Source organism: Gymnodraco acuticeps, unplaced genomic scaffold (assembly GCF_902827175.1).
Source record: "Gymnodraco acuticeps unplaced genomic scaffold, fGymAcu1.1, whole genome shotgun sequence".
In the NCBI taxonomy this organism is placed as follows: domain Eukaryota; kingdom Metazoa; phylum Chordata; class Actinopteri; order Perciformes; family Bathydraconidae; genus Gymnodraco; species Gymnodraco acuticeps.
The window spans coordinates 1,145,880-1,169,011 of record NW_022990513.1 but is presented as its reverse complement, the minus strand read 5'-3'; the positions used below and the strand labels follow the sequence as shown (position 1 = coordinate 1,169,011).

The 23,132-nt window shown below is 41.8% G+C and overlaps 1 protein-coding gene across 6 annotated transcripts in view; it reads right to left on the bottom strand.

Annotated features, from left to right (window-relative positions):
* Positions 1 to 23,132, bottom strand: part of arntl1a (aryl hydrocarbon receptor nuclear translocator-like 1a) — a 35,630-nt gene that overhangs the window by 12,242 nt on the left and 256 nt on the right. The window contains exons 2-12 of one of the 6 annotated variants that reach the window (XM_034227102.1): positions 14,276 to 14,347; positions 10,268 to 10,425; positions 8,923 to 8,986; positions 7,353 to 7,500; positions 6,966 to 6,986; positions 6,715 to 6,747; positions 5,585 to 5,614; positions 4,951 to 5,108; positions 3,769 to 3,848; positions 2,926 to 3,018; positions 2,319 to 2,436 (exon numbers count right to left, since the gene is read on the bottom strand). In XM_034227102.1, coding sequence (XP_034082993.1) covers positions 2,319 to 2,436; positions 2,926 to 3,018; positions 3,769 to 3,848; positions 4,951 to 5,108; positions 5,585 to 5,614; positions 6,715 to 6,747; positions 6,966 to 6,986; positions 7,353 to 7,500; positions 8,923 to 8,968 — 727 coding nt within the window. In that variant the 5' untranslated portion in view covers positions 8,969 to 8,986; positions 10,268 to 10,425; positions 14,276 to 14,347. Of the gene's footprint in view, positions 1 to 2,318; positions 2,437 to 2,925; positions 3,019 to 3,768; positions 3,849 to 4,950; positions 5,109 to 5,584; positions 5,615 to 6,714; positions 6,748 to 6,965; positions 6,987 to 7,264; positions 7,501 to 8,922; positions 8,987 to 10,267; positions 10,426 to 14,275; positions 14,348 to 22,957; positions 23,094 to 23,132 lie in introns of those variants that run through there. The other 5 variants (XM_034227103.1, XM_034227105.1, XM_034227101.1 and 2 more) reach the window with 5 other exon arrangements.

Genomic DNA, 23,132 nt, shown 5'->3' with positions numbered 1-23,132 from the left:
AATTGTTTTAGTTACTTGTGGGTTACTTAACATGAATAATCACAGTTACTATCCTTTTACTCCATCACATTTCAAAAAGAAATAGGATATTGTTATTTTAACTCCACCACAGTAATCCATCATCAGTTTTACTTTTTAGATAAAGTTTTAACTCACAATTGATCATAACAGGCTTCAACATATACATTTTGATATATTACCAAGTGGTTTCATGTACAACCCACACAAGTATCATGCTAAATGAAGCTCTGTTGCTTGGATATCACTAGATCCTGATGTCAGCGTAATATAAAAGTACATAACGATTGATGTGTAACTTAGCATAATTTACTAGCTAGCCGCTAGCTGCTAACTGCTGCCTCGTTAATATAAATCCAGTACCATGCTGTCATGAACGCGCGGTGCTGTTACGTGTAACGTGTACGCAAATTCACGCGCTTAATGTGAACGAGCCTTTTGGGCGGCGTGGTTAAAGTTGCGCATGCTCTATGAGTGCACATACGGGTACTTCTCAGGCATGCCGGGTAATCTGTGACGTTTCGCTCTCTCAAAAGTTGGGCAATTTTGTCATCATGCGCCATTGAGCAACTCTCATAGGAATGAATGAGGCCCCGCCTCCCACGCTGTATCCAGTTCTTATTATACATCCATGGGATTCCCTCGACAGAAAGCAATGGGATTTCTCCATAGGATTTTGGAAAATAGCTCGAAATAAGGTCTGTGGAAAACGAACCTGTTAGATAAATGCACATCAGAGGGCCTAGGTATAAAAGTCACGGCTCGCCACTGCTGGAAACAAAAATACAAAACCGAAAATAATACATGTAATATGCTCGTCTCTTGTCCTGGGTGGCAGATTACGTCACTTCCGCCGCCTAAAACCCAGGAAGGGATCTAGCCGCTGCTGCACTAGCTAACGCTACATTAGCAAAACAAACGCTATTTTTTTTTGTTGCAAAAGGTGCAGCGGGCTTCAAACACGTTCCCCTCAACTGGTTTCAACCTAGCACTAAATTTGATGTTTTCCAACCAAATACGGTTGAAGTTACACTTCCCCATATTTGTTTGTAAATAGATTCGAAGATACCTGAGTTTCTGACTGCCGCTAGCTTGGTTGCTAGGTTACTAGCTGGGTGTTCTCCGATAAGGGGCCGGGGGAAACAAAGTTAGTGGTTACTGGTTCCATGTTGATTTAATTCAATACAAATTGTTGGGGGGAACTGAAAGGCTATTACCGTACTGGTTACTTTGCAGCCCGGACATTTCCCCCAAAACACATTTAGACGTGATCGCAACACAGTACAAAGTACTTTTCAAATCCCATCATTTTTAAGACCTTCTAAATCATATTTAAGACCATTCTTATTTTTTTGGTCATATATAAGACCTTTTTAAGCCCTTAAATTCAGATAATATCAAATGTAAGACTTTTTAAGACCCCGTGGGAACCCTGTTAATAAATGATGGTTGGACCTATGTTAAAGGAAGTGTAATGGCACGTTTCCAGTACTGCAGGCCTCGCTCGGCCTCGCTCGGTTTGGTTAGACCTTATTAGGCCCGGCTCACTTTAATGCTGCGCTTCCATTACAGTTTAGGAACTGGGGTAATTACTATAGTAACGCAGTGTAGGCGGAGCCGTGACGTGATCTTCAATGAGAGCCCCAGAAAAACAACACAGCCGTTAGCTCTTAGCACTCAGAGCTCACAGCTCTTCATATCTGTTCAGAAACTAGACAAAAGTTAAACAAGTACAAACCACAGACTGCCTGTGTCATGGCGAATACAGTCGCTGGTTTATTTATGTTTGTATAGGCCGTTGTTGTGAGTGTGGACGGTCGGAGCATATATAACGTTAGCTTAGCCAAGCTCCATTTAGAAAACACTGCATTTTAAAAGGTTTTTTCGCCTGCCGTCTGTCTGCAGACTTGTCAAAGCATTAATTCATGGTTTTTACTAACCGGTATCAGTATGTTGTTACTTCGGCATCATTTAGAAACGTGTATTAGAATTAAATCACGGTCAAATATGTTCATCTTGTTGTAGTTGTAGCCCCCTTGCCAGCGATTCTCTCTCTAGTTTAGCATACTCAGCCCGACTCAGCCTGGTTGTTCCTGGCCCTAGAACCACGATTTAGTCGGGCCAGAAAAAAGGTGAAAAAGTAGCCCCGGGCCAAAACTAGGCCAAGTGGAAGCGCAACCAAAAACGGGCCCCGCACGGCTCGGCACGCTTAAAGCGAGCTACCCGCTGCAGTGGAAACACGCCATTAGTACTCTTGTATGTTAACGGCCACACATGAGGTGATGTGTTCGGACTCTTACTTTTAGCATCGATGAGCCGCTCTCGGGGGGCGGTGTCTGAAGAGGACAGCTGCTCTTTGACCTTGGCGATGTCCTTCGGGTGAAGGTAGTCAAACAGACTCTGACCTATCAGGTCATTCTGCAGAGAGAAGGTCACATGTGAGAGACAGCAGGAACAGAGGGAACTAAGTGAGAGGTGAACAGAGGCAGAGAACATAAACAATACAGTCGAGGACAGACCTAAAAACATCTCCAACATCTAATTCTCTGAAGGCCATCAATTATTCTTCCATTACCATGCATGGTTTTTTTCAGAAAACTGCAAGGCAATTTAAATCTTCAATCTAAAGTTAACTGTGAGACAGAATTTCCAACTGAAGTCAGGAAATTGGGATGATCTGCTGCTGGGATTTGATTATTTATACTGAGGAAATTCTGCTGATTTGTGATAAACGTTTTGAATTCTTCCAAATGGTCAACACTATGAAATCATGAGCGTGAGTGACTGACAGAAGGATATAAAACGTTTAAAATATAAAACAGACTATAGGTCGTTCATCGCGGAGAGGCTGGGATAAATGATAATAAATAATAGTAAACAGCAGCACATTAACATGAGTCAGCGTACCTGGCTGTAGTTGAGAATCTTGAAGACGGACTCAGAAACAAAGAGGATCTTCCCGCGGTCACACCCAACCACAAACAGGAAACCATCAGCAGCCTGGTTTCAAACACAGAGAACACTGGGATCAATGTGGGGAGTCTCACAAATACATCTTCCTTGTTAAGGAAAGTCACTCCTAACCCTTTTGTCGTCTTCCCATGGGCACACCCCACATACCCAGCTCTGTTGCTCATCTCACAAATGCTTGTTCCTCACAAAAGTGGCAAAATTGGAAAGGTAGGAAAACAGGCTTTCCAACGGTATAAGATGTATTGCCAAGAAGCATTGTTACAACATAGAAATCATCTACCAAACACAAATTGCCTTAAATTTAGTATAAATAATCCCCCAAATGTGTCTTTATTCCTTTGTATTACCACAAGTTGTACTCTTCTCTTTGAAATGTATAGTCACTAAGAACACATTTACCCAAAATCAAACCTCATTTCTGATTTTAAAAGGAACAAAAGTTGAAATGATTTTACAAAATGAATCCCAGAAGACCACAGATTATATACATTTGAATATAACCCAAAGCCTAATGAAAGTGATCAAGATTATTTTCTCATGGAAAACTGTAGTATACAAGCAAGCATGTTCTTTTTCTGGGACAAACATAAAATAAACCTTTATCCTGATTTGAAACAGGTCAAATTAGACCTGAGCAGAACATTATTATTTATGATATTAACATAATAAATACGTTGATGTTTTGAATACAATAAAACATAAACAAAACAATGAATTGCAGTTAATGATGAAAATGAATAATTGAGAGGGTTTGACGGACTGGATCCTTTGACTCACCCTTAATATCAGGTGCTTCAGCTCATCGTCTGACAGGAAGGAGGGCTTGTAGTTGGCCTCTGTGTACGGGTTGGCTGCTCCTGCACACCAGGAAACACACAGGTCACACCTCTATTCATTATTTGACACACTTTTCCCATTGTCTTGGAACAAGTTCTCCTCCCAGTCCTTCATTTGCTTAGATGCTCAAAGACGCTCTTTCCAGTGACAAAGTGTCATTCAAAAGAAGTACAGAGTTGTATTATTATATATTGCCTCCTAACAAGCCTGTCCTGATCAATTAATGATACAAAAAATGTTTTATATATATAAATAACATTGTGTAGTACAATTACAAATGTTTGGTACATTATAGAGTTATGTGCATTCAAACATTTTTCTTACTTTACAATTTATTTATTTACAATCTGTTATTGTTACTGGCTCCTTCAATACATTCACTTACATTTCTTCAGGATTCTTTTTTTATTTCCATGGTGAGCACATTAGTTCATAAAGTGTGCTTTCCTTTGTCTAAGATGAAACGGATATAGACGTGTCCCTGCTGCTGGAATGCCTCCCTTTCAAACTCATGCACTTGTGATCACTCTACTGTGACATGTCCCCCTTCATTACACTCAGCTGTGCCAGAGCCTCACATATCAATGACGTGCACTTCTTACTGACACTTGCTGTGCCTCCTGTGAGAGGTAACTGTATGGACTGTTTTCAGGCAGAAGGTCTGTTAGATGTTTTAGCTTGCCTACAAACCTGTTCTTTTCTTCAGCAGATGAAAGATAAGTGAAGCTGTACACATGTTGTTACAGCAGCATGTTACAACAAAGGCATTGCACATCATTTGAAGAAAGACAAAACAGAATAGAAACATCTCAAAATAGAAAATAAAACAGAACTATAAAAAGCCAAATATATACAAGTTGACTGTAAAAGATAAACATCTGTCTGACAAATAAACACTATTAAGTACACCAATGTTAAAGTAGGATATGATGTACTTTACAGTAAGTGTGCATGGAATAGTATATCAACTACATATGAATGTAAAATGTACAGTGTGAAGAAGGTCCAGTTAGAAGGTGTATGTCCAGTACAGAGAAACTATGGAGCAGTGAGCTCTCTGCCAGCAGAGGTGGTCTGCTGTACAGACTTGTGTCGATAGAGTGTGTTTCAGGGTCTGCTAACCTCTGAGGGTCTTCATGTGCTGGACGGCCATGCGCAGCACCGTCAGCTTGTCCAGTTTGCGGGACATGGCGTTGCAGGTGGGCACCAGAGAGGCCAGCTCGTCGATGAAGCTGTTCATTTTGTCCCTGCGCCGCTTCTCGATCTGACTGTGAGCCTCTCTGTGGGGAGAAGCAGAGAGGGTTAGAACACACAACTCATCTGACTGCCATGAATGCAAAGAAAATACACTTTGGTTGATTTCACCTTCAGTATGGAAGACAGAATCCTTAAAGTGCACAGCTCCCAGTCTAATCTAACATGATATATGAAATGCAGCTCAGAACGGACCGTCCTCTACAGATGAAATGTCTCTCTGTTGAGTGCGTCCTCCAGGACTGAACACATCTCTCTGGTCTGTCAAATGGTTCTGTAGCTGCTAATAAAAGGGACTTCTCTCCACAGAGGGAGCTTGTCATTAGCCGCTCGGTATGCTCTTACACACATTATGTTCAGATCTATACATTTCAATGTATAACGTTTCTTATTATCACCGTGCACAAAGCTCCCTCTGTTCCAATCAGACAGAGGGACATTTAATTCATGTAAGAAAGACTAGAAGGCAGGGGGAGTGAGAGAGGACTGGGAGGGTTTATACCTGGCATTCTTAATCCGGCCCTGTTGGTCACTGCAAAGACAGACAGAGAAATGTTTGAGGAGAACATTTGAGAGGAATGAAGGTCAAAGCTTGAGATTGAAATGAATGAGGGAGCAGGTATTTGAAATACACAGGAATGATGAACAGAGGGGATGAGAATTCAATATTGTATTCTTATGATTGCTCTGCTCCCAGGGTTGCAATCATGAAAATGCATTTTCCTTTAGCTTGAGTAATATCTAGTGGTTTGCCAAGGCTTCTGCTAACAAACCATTACAATGATGTGAGTTGAACGTCACTGGGCCTCAAGAACAAGTTTAATTACACGCGTGTTCCAAGTCTCACCGAGCAAATCCTCCCGCATACAAATGTTAACTTGATGAGGGATGGTTGCACCTGCCTACTGTCACCAGAGGTTACTGTCGCTGGACAGACTGTAACTGTTTAGCTTGATAAGGCCGGATTGAATTTCAAGGCAAATTCGAGCTGCTTTAGTTTGAAATCTAAGCAAGGACCTTTACATTTTGTGAGTATCTGAGATTAGATCCATGGAAAGAAAGGCCCACTCTGTTACAGTGCAGAGCGCTAAGTCCTTGCAGTTAGAAATCAGAAGACCTACACAGTTTAGCAGGGACAGGATATGGAACTACAGATGTCAACATTGGGTCATTGTCATAAATCAAGACAGAGTTGAATATGTAGTTATTGATTTCAGTCTTTAAATACACAAAAGAAAGCAGGTCCAATGAAAGCTGCTGACAGTGAACGCTTCAGTTATTTTGACCAAGTTTCTTAAAAAGGGAACATTATTTTCTGTAAAAAAATGACTTTAAAAAAAAAGTGTCATTCTTTCAATGCTGTGAGCACCCTTAACCAGATGAACCAAAACTATCATTGTATCGGTGTGCCATCAGACATCTTAAGAGTCAGTGGAAAGCACCCGCTTGCAGACATATCACTGGAGGTAGGATATTTGTTTGGAAGTGATTTGGGTGAACCAACCCTTCAAGTTGGGGTTAACTGATTCAAAGCAGAAACTGCATCATTTCAGCAGCAGACGAAGTAAACACAGCAATACTGATGGTTAAAGTTCCCTCTTCATCATCACAGTCATGGTGGCTGCTGCTTACCCTCCCAGTTTATCTTTGTCTGGGTCCATGTCACTGAAGAGGAAAGACAGGAGGTTACATTTCAATAAGAACATCACAGACCTTTAGAAGAACCACAGAACTTCCGTTTCATGCATACAGGATTAACACGTTTGTTCTTCAGTTGATTCAAAATGGCATATTGCAAAATCAACAGTGGGTCCTATATGTTTCAGAAGTTGATCAATGAAATGGTGCTACTATTATTCACATGGAGTCATGTTTGAACTTACTCAAAGGAGAAGCCATCAATTCTGAAAGGAAAAACACATGTATGAATCAGTGTGCATCTTTTTACAATATGTAAACAAAGAACTGATTGACATTGTACACATCATTTTATGTATTTATATTTATTGACTCTTCCTTCTCTCCTCGCTGCCTTTTTTCATTTTTGCCATTCATGTTGTTTTTTGTTTTTATACTTACTTTAAGTTTTTGATATTTGTAATAATAATGCGTGCCTACTTTCTTATTCCTTTAATATGTTTTCATATGCAAGTCTTTCCCCTTCACTTCCTCGGCACTATACCTCTGCTGTTGTGATCATGTAAATGTTCCTGATTCATCCTCTTTTCTGATATCCTCTGTGCTTCCTTCTCTCCTCCTGGGGGACTCACTGGTAATCCGTGGTGCTGCCCTTCCTCTTGCGGGTGTAGTCCATGCCGGGCGTGCTGATGGAGCTGGAGATGATGTCGGTGGAGCCGGGCGACATGAAGTCAGTCATTGTAGACGAGATGTCCATCCTTTGGTCTGCCATCAGGTCATCTGCAGAGAGAACACCAAAGCTCTCTCACTCTATGGAGTTCATTAGAAACGGTTGGGCTACCTGGGTTTTGTAATAACTGATCATTGTAATCTTATGTTTCCGCGGAAAACATTTATATTGTTTGTAAAATACGCTCTTTAAATGTGGTTTAAATTGCCCGGAAACATTCATTGTGCAGGCTATATGTCAACAGATGAGGGGAAACTATACAGTGAAGACTGTTTCCATGGAGAATTCAAATGCATGACAATAGAATCAAATGTAAATAACACAGACAAACAGTGAGCAATATCTGTAAGCACTCCAGTATGTATCAAGCTGGGCCTGTGTATTGTAACCGATGTTTGTTCACATATGTAAATGAACTGCTAACCAGAGGTTGCGCTAGACTTTTCCGCTGCCCGTCATTTTGACGGACAGGATCGTAAAACCAGAATTACCCATCGGCCTTTACACAACTCTGACGGGGGGGGGGGGAAGCATGCTCGTGAACTGCCAACGGGGGGGAGACAGTTCACATGCGCCGTGTTATGCATGGCTGCTGCACCTCGCGGGAGCGTGCACAGCGTAAAGCCAAAACTCAGACATTTCAATGATTTGATTTGTACGGCACAGTTAGGTTTAGAAACGGTGTCATTTCGTTTTTGGAGGGCGTGCGTAACACGGCATAACACCGGAGCCTCGCTGCGGGGAAACTGTGGCGCTGTTCCGAGTTTGTTCTAATCTGTCAAAATGAGCGACTGCTTTCAGATTTGTCCGTCATTGTTAAAAAAAATCCGTCATAGACGGAAAATATTCGGTTAACACGACCTCTGCTGCCAACCAATGACAAAGGCATGTGGAGGAATAGTCTTGTTACTAAATGAGGCGAAGCCTGCGAGCTAGTTCAGGCAGTCAACTCGAGCACTTATGCTGCATTCATACATAACGCCCCCTTGCCACTCTACAACCAACCAACCAGAGTCTCCTTAATATGCCGCTCTATTTAACCTGCCAGATCTCTCTCCATGCATTGCTTGCTGCTGCTATTGCTGCAGATACCTCTACGTCGCTGCTGCTCGCTGCCCCACCACCACCCCAGCTTCCACCCCAGCTTCCACCTGTAGGCTCGGGGGTTAGTTATTTGATCATCACTCATGGTGCTATGTATATCTATGGAGTGATGATGCCCGAGCCTAGTCGCCAAACTCAACTATATGCTGCTTCTAATAAACATGTTAAAGGAACACGTTGTTGTCTGACTGAACTGCAGTACTGCTGAATGTCATGCTCTAAACATGAAATCAAAGGTTCAAAGCGGTCTCAATGGAAATATCCACAGGTATGTTTCAGACACTTTCATTATGATGGGTCAAAAACATTGAGGTTGTTAAGAGCGACAGTCTGTGTTTAAAGGAACATTAATATGAAGTCAGTCTCACCACAGATGTTCATCACAGCCTCTGTGTTAAAATCATCTCCTTCCATCCACTCTTGGGCCCTCAACTGTGAACAAATAACATGTAATCAAGTGTCATTCAGAGCAGGAGTCATTGTAAAAGCATCAACAGGTGTACAGACATGTAGGTCAGTGTGGAGGCAGAGTGAAAAGGAAGACACTGCCTCTGTCAGTCATTTCTTTAAAGAGGATTATGTCATACCATATCTGTTCCATGAAAGACTGAATCATAGTCATGTGTATTATGGCTTAACAATTCAACCGCATTTGATGGAAATAGCAATATGAACTAGTCTAGTACAATATCCAAATCTCAGCCAAGGCAAATCTTTTTGTCAAAATGCAAGTTAAGAATATATTAAAATCTTGCACAGATCTTTGCCAAACAATAAACATTGTGATCATTTGGTGCAATTCCCTCATTTCCAAGAAAAGTATTTCAATGAACAACTGAATGGGACCAAATGTTGTGCACTTATTTAGATGACAACTACTGAACACACTATGAGTTTACTGAGGCTCGTCTTCACCGAGCTACCTAATTATTGAGTTACTTTACTTAAGAGTAACTTGACCATAGCGCTCGGGTTGAATAGTTCTTCAAAGGTCTGTTCCAGGAAGTGACCAAGAAGTGTGCTCTTAGTAACAAAGTAGCAGTTTCAGTGTGCAGACACCCCCTGCTGTACAGTTCTACATCACTGGGCAACATGTGGAGTTAGACCACGAGAATCTTTCATCAGACGTTCATAGTATGCAAACTAAGCTGGTGTGCTTGGTGTAACTGCATTGCATAGTACTGATTACAATTCATTAGCACCAAACATGGCAAATGGCTAAATGTTGAGCCTCAGATATATAAATGTATAATAAGCTGAATCCATCATGTGATATGTTCTGTCCCTGTGACCACAAACAGCTTTTCATTTCGTTACGCATTGTCTTTTACTTCAGGAGGTAAATGTTCACTTTTACAAACACAATGCCATCAGTTAAAACACTTACAATAACCACTCAAATACAATACTACAGTAAATATTCTGAAACCTCAGATTCAATGAACAACAGTGTAATAGTGCCAGATATCATACATTTTTAGAAATTGTATTTATTGGGATAAACCCCTTGAGATCTCGTTTTCAAGGGGGTCCCGAAATCATGATATGACCCTGTAGCTGAGTGAATGTGAGCAGACAGCAGGGTGAATAAGGACCAATAACCATGCATTCTTCTCGCAGGCTGTTGTCACATGAGTCAGCCTGATCTATACGACCCCCCCCCCCACTGTGAAACATGAGTGGATCAGGCTGCACAAGAGCTGCTTCAGTTACCTGGATATGAAACTGGAAGGGGCCGGGGCTCGCCTGGATCAGCGGGGTCTGCTCTCAGTCTGCTCTGATTCAGCCTGACCTAGTTTCATCCGGTTTGATGTGGTCGCTGTGCCCCGATATAATTTGATCCTCAAACAGCTGGTGCAACCCATCTACCCCTGGAGAGAGGCAGGGGAAAATCAGTCAAGTGCAAATCAAATCTCAAATTAAATCAAATTCCTTAATTCTAACTAATAATTCTGGGTTAATTGGATTCTACTTGATGAGCCATTGGAAATTAAATTATGAAAGCTACAAGATTTGTTCTATTCTCCATTTTAACTTGCATGCAAAGCTGAATTTGCAGCGTGTTCATTCTTCCATTTAAGCACTCGGAAGCACTACTAGTACTACTACTCCGTAGTAATGAGTAGTACTAGTAGTAGTAGTAACTCACACACCCGTAATACTATAATGGCAAAATAACCCCTAATGGAAAACATTTTTTTAATACATTTTAAGTGACTTTATAAGCTATAGTGGCTGAAGCTTAGAACAACTACACTAAAGATATTTCCTTTCCGGTCATCTTTTTATTTTTAACGATTGCTACGAGGCTCTAACTGCACCTCAACTGTTCTGCGCACCTGTAAGCCGTCTCCGGATTACTTCCAGGCCGAAGCTAAATGTATTTCCTATCCAAGATATGCTGTTAAGCTTACCTAATTGTTTGTATTATAAAACACTATGCTTTCACTATTAAAAACAGAAGAGAGGATTAAGGAGAAACCTCAGGAGGAGGAGCGGCTGATCTGAAGCTCGGACACTTATCGGAGGGTGGATGGTTTGATACCCGGCCCATGTGGACAGCATGCCTAACTCCTACATTGCTCCTGATGGCACAGTCAACGGCCTGTTCATGTATTTGTCCCTGATGAGGAGGTGGCACCTTGTAAGGCTGCCTCTGCCCCAGTGTTTAGCTGACTTCTGTTGGAAAAGCAATTACAGTGTTCGTAAATAAATGTGTATAAGGTCCATTTACAATTTGGCTAAATGCTTTCCTATTTCACATTGACTGGGGTTAGTGGACTGTAAACTGGGACCAGAGACGCAGATTTGGACTCTGACAGCATCTAGCTTCCACGCAGGTTTCAACTGCAGGTCTTAGCTGAACTCTTGATTGAAAAATAATGAAAATGCAATAAAAGCTAGTCTTAACATGTGATGGAGTTCTAAACATGTTGGTTCCATCTAAATGTTAAATGTACAGCGATGGGCTGGGGGACAGCTCAGTGGTTAGAACGGGCGGCTGTATGCAGATTCTGCTGCTAGTAAGCCGGTTTGAATCCTGGGCCAGCCCAACATTTCAGGCAATGTCCTCCCCTCTGTCTCCCCCTTTCTACACTAAAGCATACAATAAAAAGGCACTCTCTGGCCCAAAAAATACCTAGAAAAAACGAATGTACATGGAGCACAGAATGCAGAGGTAAAGAAGCACAGTTAGCAGCTCAGCTCTTGGTCAGGACAGCTCGCTGAGCCACACAGGGACAAAGCTCTGCGCTGGGGGGGAAACCACTATGTCATGATTGAACAATGAAAAGAACTGGTGCTGGAGTGGAAACTGGGTCAGCCAGTCTCTATGGTCTCAAAACCAGCCAGCCTCAATTTCCATCCTCCACCTACTTGTACTTCAGTGAGTCAGCATGCAGCTCTGTTCCCTGCTCTACACCCACTCAGCCAGGACACATCCAGGCAAACCATCACACACACCTCCATCCTGACCAACATTAGAATAAAAAGGGGGGGGTGATGTTATACATTTGATAAACTGTTACTTTTTATAATGTTGGCAAATGAATAACAAACATAGCTGTGTTGAGAAAAGCTGGCTTTTTGACTGAACTACTAGGATTTTAAAAAATATGTTCAATGCTGCATCTCTTAAAACACCAGCTTACTTCATTAGACATTTATATTACTGTAGTTAAAAAAACACCACCTGTATAAATGTTCATTTGTTTGAATGACTGAAGTAAATGCAATAATTGGGGAAGGTGGAACTCGAAACAATGAAGCCACCGACTGCAGTTCCCGTGGCTCAAGGACTGTCTCAGAACCTCAGAACCCCTCAGAACCTCTCTGAACCTCAGAACCTCTCTGAACCCCTCAGAACCTCTCTGAACCTCAGAAGCTCTCTGAACCCCTCAGAACCTCTCTGAACCTCAGAACCTCTCAGAAGCTCTCTGAACCCCTCAGAACCTCTCTGAACCTCTCAGAAGCTCTCTGAACCCCTCAGAACCTCTCTGAACCTCAGAACCTCACAGAACATCTCTGAGCCTCTCTGAACCTCAGAACCTCTCTGAACCTCTCAGAACCTCTCTGAACCTCAGAACCTCTCTGAACCCCTCAGAACCTCTCTGAACCTCAGAACCTCTCAGAAGCTCTCTGAACCCCTCAGAACCTCTCTGAGCCTCTCAGAACCTCTCTGAACCCCTCAGAACCTCTCTGAGCCTCAGAACCTCTCAGAAGCTCTCTGAACCTCTCAGAACCTCTCTGAACCTCTGAACCTCTCAGAAGCTCTCTGAACCCCTCAGAACCTCTCTGAACCTCTGAACCTCTCAGAAGCTCTCTGAACCCCTCAGAACCTCTCTGAGCCTCTCTGAACCTCTCAGAACCTCTCTGAACCTCAGAACCTCTCTGAACATTGGATTAATTTACCGATCTAAATATTGTGTTCACTAGGGGTACGCAAAAAAAATCTATTCACATAAGAATCGCGATTCTATCTCTGCCGATCCAGAATTGATTAAGAAATTACAAGAATCGATTCACATTTTTCAGTCTTGCTGCAACCTGCCCCATCGGCAATGAAGTCCTTAATTTGGACATATTTTGGATTTTATTTTCGCAGGGAAGAAGGAGCTCGACAAGACGAATGCAATATGCAAGCTTTGCAAAGCGAAGGTGAAATATTTCGAAAACACTACAAACTTGAGGACTCGCGTTATTGAGGAAGTGTAGTAAAGTTAACTTGCCTGATATATTTTTCGGCTACTTCTGATGCTAGGAATTATAATACGCCTATTTTGTGTTACTGTGTGCTCCTGACTTATTGTCTGTAAGAACAGTAGGACAAAGAAGGATTTCAGATGGAGAGCTCTGCCTAACAGTGTTTATTGTTGATTTTATTTGAGTCCATACTCCAGGGAAGTTTAGTTCACATTTTAAAAGTCAACCACTAGTTACAGCACTTTACAGCTAAATGTAGCAGGCAGCTATTATTTGTTTGATTTTGTTATTTGGAGTATGAATTTAAGTTATTATTTGAGTTTCGCACTTAGTTTATCTTTGCAATCAGTTTTTATTTTGTATTAAGTATTCATTTGAACCTTTGTCTCAGGGCTGCCTTGGTGTCTATAGAGAGGCGAAGTCCCTCCCCTTCCGGGGACCTCCATGGGACCTTATTTCGGAAAAAGTATGTATTGAAGTCAATGGAGAGAGAAAGATTATCTTTCGATCCCGTTTCAATTGTGCCATGAATTACACATATGATGTTTGTCAATCTTAAAAAATCATTTCCATGTCAAAAAAGTCACAGTTTGTCGTAAAACTGTTGAAATATAAGACTATGAAAAATATGCAACGAGAAAGACTACAAATCCCAAAATCCCGGTCCCGCATGCTGGCTCTTACGGAACCGACTAACTCCCCTTGTGTTTACAGTTCTCAACATGCCCAGACTTGGAGTGATTTTCACCTCTTTTAATATTTTTCGCCTCATTCTGAAAGAAAGAAGTGAAATGTGCTAACGTGACGGCCATCTTGGTGTGTGGTGCGAGACCAGAGATGTAGTTCATTGAGCGGTTTCACACAAAAAAAATGTGTTACTTCACAGTTTTACGACACATTTTTATTTTTTGACTTACAAAATGATCTTTTAAATTGACAAACATAATGGGTGTAATTTGTGGCACAATTCAAACGGGATCGAAAGATAATCTTTCTCTCTCCATTGACTTCAATACATACTTTTTCCGAAATAAGGTCCCATGGAGGTCCACCAGAAGGGGAGGGACTTCGGCCCTCTATCGACTGAGTGGACTAAAAGGAAAAATAAAACGTACTCAAGTTGACATTGAGTAGCAAATGTGAATTTCAGTGATTCAGTGTGATTTTTTTTCTTTGAGACCTATACAAGTTTAACTTAAGAAAGAGTAACTCAAAACAGCAATATAGAATCAAATCTATGAATGTATTGAATTGAGAATTGATTTTGAATTGTGAATCGTGAGAATTCCTGAATCGTGCACCCCTAGTGTTCACAGAGAGGAAACCCTGCAGAAGACCCTCTGGAATACTTTCAAGTTACAGTAGATTGCCCCAGTTAGTGTTGTTATCCTTCAACCTGTAGATGGCCCTCAGAATTTCAACAGATTAAGGTTAACTTGATATTTTCCAACAGTACCAAGTCATAAAATAGCAAAGGCCAGAAAAACAGATAAACATCGCCTACTGCCATCCCCCATGTCATCTTGTTTACTAATGTACACATGAAAGAAAACAGGCATACACTGATGTATAAGGGCATCCCTAATTTACACTATATTGGAGGATATTTGGCGAAAGTCAATAATCCTGGGCGGCCTAAGTAAAGTCTATGTATGAGAAACATCATAATTTAAAAAATGATGTCTTTACATTAAGACCTTAATTACATGTGATGTCTTGCTAATGTCTCTACCATTCTGTGTGTGTTGGAGTAGTTCCTTGTTTTTGCAGTAAATACATATGACCAATAAAACTTCAGTATCCATCATTTGATACAAAAAAACTTTCAGAGTATTCTAAGTAAAAATAGGGTTAGACAATAATTTCCATTTTCTGCTACTTCTGCTTCCCTTTTCCCTTCCGCTTGTTTATTTTCATCTAATTAAGACTTTAAAAACATTCATTGACACTTTCTTTACAGAAATTACTTTTTCGATGTTCAGTTATAGTGATAAACAGGGTGCTTAACCGCAGCCCTGCTAAACTCCCACAACACATTTGTTATCATTTGTTATATCAAAATGCTTCATTGCGAGACCAATCAATACTGATAAGCACTAATGTAGGTGGCTACCTGTTCATGAGCAGAATAAAAATCAGGCTGAGGCTGAAGTTCACACCGGATGTTTTTCCCGCCATGAAAAGGTATATCACAATAACTGATAACACAGGCAGACTATAAGAACATTTTGGCAAAAAAATGAATAAATACCCAACTGGGTCATTCCTAGCATTCGTTGCCTGGTCCCAAAGACATTATATCATATATTTTGCATTTAAAAGGGCTAATGCTTATTTTTAAAGCTTGGTTGTACATGTTTAATCCCCCTCTACCATAAAGAAACAATGTTATATACTCAGGATATTCAAAATTCTATACAATCGATCTGATTTTAGCACAAGTAAGCCAAACGGTGCCAGATCATGTTTGCTCAAATTCCATAACAGTTTAAAAAAATCTAACAAATACAAACACATTCTACATTGTCGTCACTGTTGTATGACTGTCTTATTCATTTCCCTCACCGGAAGAAAAAAAATCTTGTAAAATACAAACATTTGTATATTGTTTACAGTGTTTTTAAAGTGTGTGTCCCACGTAGTTACTCGAGTTGAAATCCCCAATATCTCAAGGTCAACATAAAGCCACTGTGGATGTTCCCATCAACGGTCCTGAAATGAACCCACAGCCAACGACCCCCCTTTGGAAAAGACTGTTCTCCAAGATAAAGAAACAGATCCTTCTGGGATTGATTAAACAGCAATATGAAAAGCACGTATTCTTCCTCCTGTCAGAGACCTGAACCCCCCTCCTGGGCATCCTCCAGCCCAAGGTGTGGATCCCTTTCAGCAGATCATACAACAAAATGCATACCATAATAACCCAAAGCCCAGGATCATCTTTGGCACCCACTGCGGAGCCTGCAGAGCTCGAGCAGCGCCAAACACTCGAACCCTGCCACAACAGCTCCTAACCAGGCTGATGCTGTTTTAAAAGGGATCTGATGGACCTGTGAGCTGGTCTCTATCAGGTTTAAATGACACGTTACTGTGTTATTTGAACAAACATGGTATTACTTTACCAAAATAACCGCAAAAGAATGGCTAGGTATTTTAAATGCTAAAATGTAGTTTAGTGCAGCTCATTGTACATCCAGTGAAGGGCGATGTGGTATAGCATAACAACTGTGTAGGCCCTTAAGGCTACAAACAACTTTTATTACACGGCTTAGTTGAATACTCGATTCTGATTGTAAATTGTGACACGTTGTTAATACAGTACAGACCACTGTCAAGGACTATAATGAAGGTTGCTAAGGAGGATCAAGAAAGAGAAAGGAAAAGAGGTTATGGGGAAAAGAACACCCGACAGGCTGATCAGGGAACCCGACGTGAAGCAGAGGGATCTTGATGAGCCTGAAGGGTAAACACCAGGCTTACTAATCTACCCAAACACATTTTCTCTGGTGTCGGAATGTCTTGCGATGTTGGTACATTCTTAAAAAACAAAACACCATTTAATTATTAAAATGTGTTGTAACTTCGTTACTGAGAATTGTAACGGGTAGTATATTACCCACATTTCATTAGTAATGTGTTACATTACTTCGTTACAGCAAAAAGTAATACATTACTGCAGGCCCGGACTGGCCATCGGGAGGACTGGGAGGTTTCCCAGTGGCCTGGCCGTTTTATTTGTATGTATTGTGAACACAACGCTGCACAAATGTGGGTCTGCCTCACACAGGGTGACTGTCTGTCTACATGATGTGGCCTGCCGACATGGCCACTTCCATACCGATCATAAATCAAAGCCCTCGATTGGTCTCTGTGTGTCATTCAAGCTCGGGAGGGTGTGTGTATGTGTGGCGCGAGCGAGAGAGAGAGAGAGTGCGCACCGGTTACTTGTATTTTTGTTGTTAGCATCTGGTTAGCTAGCTGCTCTAACAGATATAAGGAGCTGATTCAACAACAAGGTGAGTGTTTAGATAGTTAACTTATGGCGCGTTTCCACTAGTAGGGGTGTAACGGTACACGTACCCGTACCGAAAATATTCGGTATAGGCCCTTCGGTTCGGTACAGGTGTGTACCGAAGTGTACCGAACGAATATAACGTTAAACGTAAAAGAAATTTAACAACTTTTTGGAAGTAATCTCAGGTGCTGCGTCGCAGCATTCAGAGTAATTTGCTCACATTGGGTTCAATGCGTCATAGAGCGAGCAAGTCATTTCATTGGACGAGAGGCATACTATGAGAGCTGGTCACAGGGATGCGTTCAAATGTAGTCAGTAATTCGAGGAACTGTCGAAAATTAATGGCGAACGCAGATAAAGTTGAGCTCGAAAATCCTCCAGCATCATTGAAGTCTCCGGTTTGGGAACATTTTGGTTTCGCAGTTACGTACAAGGATGACGGACAAAGACAGGTGGACCGAACCAAAGCTGTTTGTCGGCATTGTTCAACTAACATTGGTTACGCGGCTGGCAATACATCAAACTTGCACACTCATTTGAAAAGGCATCACCCGAACGTGAATATCACTGGTACCAAAAGAAAAATTACTGAAGTGCAAACCCAACTCCCGCTAGCATTTAAGCCTCCACCACTCGCAGAGAGTTCAGACCGAGCCAAAGCTATTACAAACGCCAAATATCCTTATGTTGCCATGTTAGCAAAGCGCTACCTGGCTGTATCTGCTACCTCTGTCCCTAGCGAGAGTGTTCTCCACAGCAGGAGACATTGTTAGTGCCAGCAGATCTGCCCTTTCAGCAAGCAATGTGGACAAGTTCATCTTTCTTTAAAAAAACATGAAAATACAATGACAAGCAAGTCCTAATGTCAAACTGGCTGCTTAGGTGCTAGTACAGTACAGTTCAAATACAGATTATTTCAGTTCATCGAAATGCTGCACCTTAATGTTCATTTAATTATATTTTGTATTTATTTGAGTGAATATTCACAGTTTAATAATAATTAAAAACCCAAAACTAATAGTTTATGTTTTGTGAGTACTAGTACAGTAAAGTTCAAATACAGATTATTTCAGTTCATCGAAATGCTGCACCTTAATGTTTATTTTATTATATTTTGTATTTATTTGAGTGAATACATTATTTACAGTTTAATAATAATAAAAAATATATATATATGTTTTGTTTTGTGAAAAAAAATTCTGCTGTACCGAAAACGTACCGAACCGAACCGTGGCCAAAAAACCGAGGTACGTACCGAACCAAAATGTTTGTGAACCGTTACACCCCTACTACACGGTCTCGCTTGGTATGGCTAGGCCTCGTTAGGACTGGCTCACTTTATGGCACATTTCCATTACAGTTTAGGAACAGGGGCAGTATCTATAGTAACGCAGTGTAGGCGGAGGCGTGGCGTCATCTTCAATGAGAACCACAGAAAACCAGCATCAGCCGTTAGCTGTTAGCACTCAAGCTCACAGCTCCTCATATCTGTTCAGAAACTAGACACAAGTTAAACAAGTACAAACCACAGACTATCTGTGTCATGGCGAATACAGTCGCTGGTTTATTTATGTCTGTATAGGCCGTTGTTGTGAGTGTGGACGGTCGGAACATATACTGCGTTAGCTTAGCCAATCTCCATTTAGACAACACGCATTTTAAAAGGTTTTTCGCCTGCCATCTGTCTGCAGACTTGTTAAAGCATTAATTCATGGTTTTTACTAACCGGTATCAGTATGTTGCCAGCGATTCTCTCTCTAGTTTAGCATACTCAGCCCGACTCAGCCTGGTTGTTGGCCCGGAAAGAACCTCTATTTTATGGGGCCAGAAAACTGTGAAATAGTACCCGCTAGCCGGAACTACGCCAAGTGGAAACGCAACCAAAAACGGGCCCTGCACGGCTCGGCACGCTTAAAGCGAGCTCCGCGCTGTAGTGGAAATGCGCCATATGCGCCTTAATGTCTGACCAATGGTTGAACAGCATTTCCGTGCACATGACTTGTGTTTAAAGCAGTGGTTCTCAAACTTTTTCTGTCAAGCCCCCCCTTTGGAGAAAAAAAAAAGTCAGGCCCCCCCAACACAAATAGTCAGGCTCAGTGGCGGCGCCAGAGATTTCTTTTGGGGGTGCTGTGGGGTAGCTTGACATTTCATAGAGAGTGCTCAGACATTTAGGGTTTCCCATTAATGTACCGGTCGCTACAGTGGAATTTTCTACTGTAACACTCCCCACGCAAATACACAGTGTACAATGAAGGCACGATAATCAGCTCATGGCATATAGGTGTAAGCAGGGGTAAAGTGCTATTTTTATAGGTGATGTGTGGACCTAACATAGGGGGGTCCGGGGGCAAGCTCCCCCGGGAAGATTTATTTCTAAATATTGAAGTTGAAAGCATCAATCTGGTGCACGTTAAGAGCAAAATGAAGAGATCTATGGATACATCTCTCAACACCCAGATGAAACAGAACTGGAAACAGATTTACTGCCCCCCACTTTGAGAACCACTGGTTTAAAGTAAGGGCCGGCCCTCGGCATAGGCAGTATAGGCGAATGCTAAGGGCGCCGAAAATCAAGTTGAACTGCCCCAGCCCCAGTGAAAAACAGAGGTTTATGTGAAATTGTTCTTTTTTTGAAATAATGGTTTTAGTGTGCAATTATAGGTTTTATTTTTGTATTTGTATTCATTTAAAATAAATCAAACTCCCAAAAAACGTACACAGCTTCTGTGTGCTTTTATTAACATTGGAATTTACATTGTAAGCGGTCGCAGGGGGCAGAGCTTTAGAGAGCTCTCTCCTGAAAGACTGAGAGGCTCTGATAACCTCAGCTCAGTGAGGTAAAGGCACACCTTTATATGATCATTATAGTTATAAAAAAATAAGAGAATAGGTGAAAAACAGGTATAAAATACTATATGACAGTACAAAAAAGTTGTTATTAATAAACAGTGTTGGGACTAATGCGTTACAAAGTAACGCGTTACTGTAACGCCGTTATTTTTGGCAGTAACGAGTACGCTAACCCATTACTTTTTTAATTCAGTAACTCAGTTACCGTTACTACATGGTGCGTTACTCTGTTACTGCGTTAGTTTTTTTTATATAGTCAACAGCCAGGCGAACAGAGATGAGTAAATGTACTTAGATACTTCCTGTGTCACATGCGGAGACGGGCTGTGGGCGTGTTTGTGTTGTATACTAACAAGACTATCATGGCGGCGGCGGAGCTCAAGTCTAGTTTCTCCACCTGGAGATATTCTCACTATTTCACTTTTGTCGAGCACAAAGAAAATAACGTTTTAGTTAAATGTAAGTTGTGTCCTGGCGGGTCAAAGATCCTATCTACTGCCAAAACCAGTAATTCAAATCTCTTAAAACATCTGCAAAAACAACATGCTGGGACGATGCTAGTAGCTAAGACCACAGAGACTCAGCCGACGCCACTCCACCTCCACCTAAGCAACAGCGGCTGGATTTTAACCAAGGGACTGCTAGCCAGGGAAAAGTCGATAAAGCCAATGCACGGTATGTTGTAGAACACATGCAGGCTATTGCTACAGTGGAGTCACCCGCTTCCAGGGAGCTAGTTAGCATGATACCATGTCCAGGCGGCACACGGCATATGGGACGGAAAACTTTTTCCAACTACCTGGAGAAAGAATATACAAAAATGAAAAGCCAGCTAATATCGATGCAATCCAGATAAGGCATGTCAAGTTGATCAACAGATTGTATTATTCTCCAATGCAATAACAGTACTGAAATGAAGGCTATAAGGGCATTAATGGGAGACATTTTTTTAAAGTAACCAAAACGTTACTTTTCACAGTAACGCATTACTTTTTGGTGTAAGTAACTAGTAAAGTAACTGAGTTACTTTTTAAATGAAGTAACTAGTAATGGTAACTAGTTACTGGTTTTCAGTAACTAGCACAACACTGTTAATAAACAACAATACAGTTTGAAAGGGGAGTGATTTGTAAAATATCCATAAAGAAAAAGAAAATGTTTCATATGGGTGTTAAGAGATGTATCCATAGATCTCCTAATGTTGCTCTCAAAGTGCACCAGATTGATGCTTTTAACTTCAATATAAAAAATAGGTCCCCCCCCCGCCAACTTAAGGGTGCGTTCACACCAGCCTTGTATAGTCCGGTTGAATCGAACCCTGGTGCGTTTAGCCGCTTGGTGCGGATCATTTGGGTCGGTGTGAACGCAGTCCGAGACCTCTGAAGTGAACTAAACAACCGGACTCTGGTCCGCTAAAATAGGTGGTTTCGGAGCGCTTGCTAGTGAACTCTGGAGCGGTTCATTGCTGGTGTGAATGCAGCCCGCACCAAAACATAGGAAGCGTAGTATTTACGTGTCACAAGAACACGGATATCTTCAAAATCTTTAGCGAAAGAGTCTTTCAAGACATCTGCAGTTGTTTAGTTAAAGAGTGAAGCAGAATGAAGTGTTGAACTGTGTTGTGTAAAGTAAGAATTCTCCGTCAGCTACATAAAAGTAAGAACACCTGTCGTCGGTGAAACGCGCCTCCTTACTGCAGAACGTCTCTCATTATGTTATAATGTTTTTTAACGGACGTTGTCTGATGATATAATCATATGCGCGGGCCGCTAGTGTCTGTTGATCTCCAGATTAACAGCAGCATGAGAATAACCTGCCGAAAGTGCCGATGCTCCATGGCGGAGGCTCCGGTAGAAATTGCCGGGATTTGCGTTTTTACCCTTTTAATGTCTGACCAATGGTTGAACAGCATTTCCGTGCACATGACTTGTGTTTAAATTTTATAGTCCGTTTGAGTTTTGCCCGTGTGAACGCAAACCGAACCTTCTGAAGAATGAAACAATGTAACAAACTGTGGTCTGGTGCGCAGCTGAAAACTGACTATTAGGTGTGAATGCACCCTAAATCATGTTCAAATGGATAGGAAACTAAATACAGTTGCACACATCCTGTGTCCATATCTTTCGGTGTTGGTGGTCATGCCACAACCGTGCACGCACGAGTCATAGTGAGTGTCTGCATTTGGGGGGGGGGGTGGGGGGGGGGGGGACGGGGGGGCGCCAGCTAAAATCTTGCCTAGGGCAGCAAATTGGTCAGGGCCGGCCCTGTTTAAAGTTTATAGTTCGTTTGAGTTTTGCCCGTGTGAACGCAAACCGAACCTTCTGAAAAATGAAACAATGTAACAAACTGTCGTCTGGTGCGCACCAGAGAGCGGACTATTAGGTGTGAATGCACCCTAGTCTCTTTATTCTCCCCTCACAGTGCACCAGATTGATGCATTTAACACCCCCACTTAAAATATGTTCACATGGATAGGTTCCTAAATACATTTGCACTTTAAAAAAAAAAAATAGTAACCCCTGTCCATACGTTTATTATTGGGTAGTAGATTTAAACTATAGGGCTATCACTATGGTCAGCAACGCTGTAAATATTCACAAATAAATCAAGCAAAAATGGCACACAAAAAAAAACTGGCAGTGGCCGGGCTGGGTGTATAATTCCCGGCCTGACTGTCCCAGTCCGGCCCTGCATTACTGTAACTCCGTTACTTTTGTAACGCGTTACACACAACACTGGCCACAACCTACATAGCTAGCGTGATAGCATTGCATAGCTTTGTTTAGTCGCTCGCACTAGGTCACGTTAAGTTAAGCAGCCTGCGGACCGGCACCTACCTGTGCACGAGCTTCTTCCGAACCCCAGTACCTGACAGCAGAGACCGCTGGAGGGACATACTGGGGGCGGTGGGACCACCTCTGGTCCATAACAGCAGGTTTACTTATATTAGCATACAGCAGCTAGCTAACTGTCAAGACCGGAGAGCAAACGTCCCTCCTCCTGGTCCAGAAA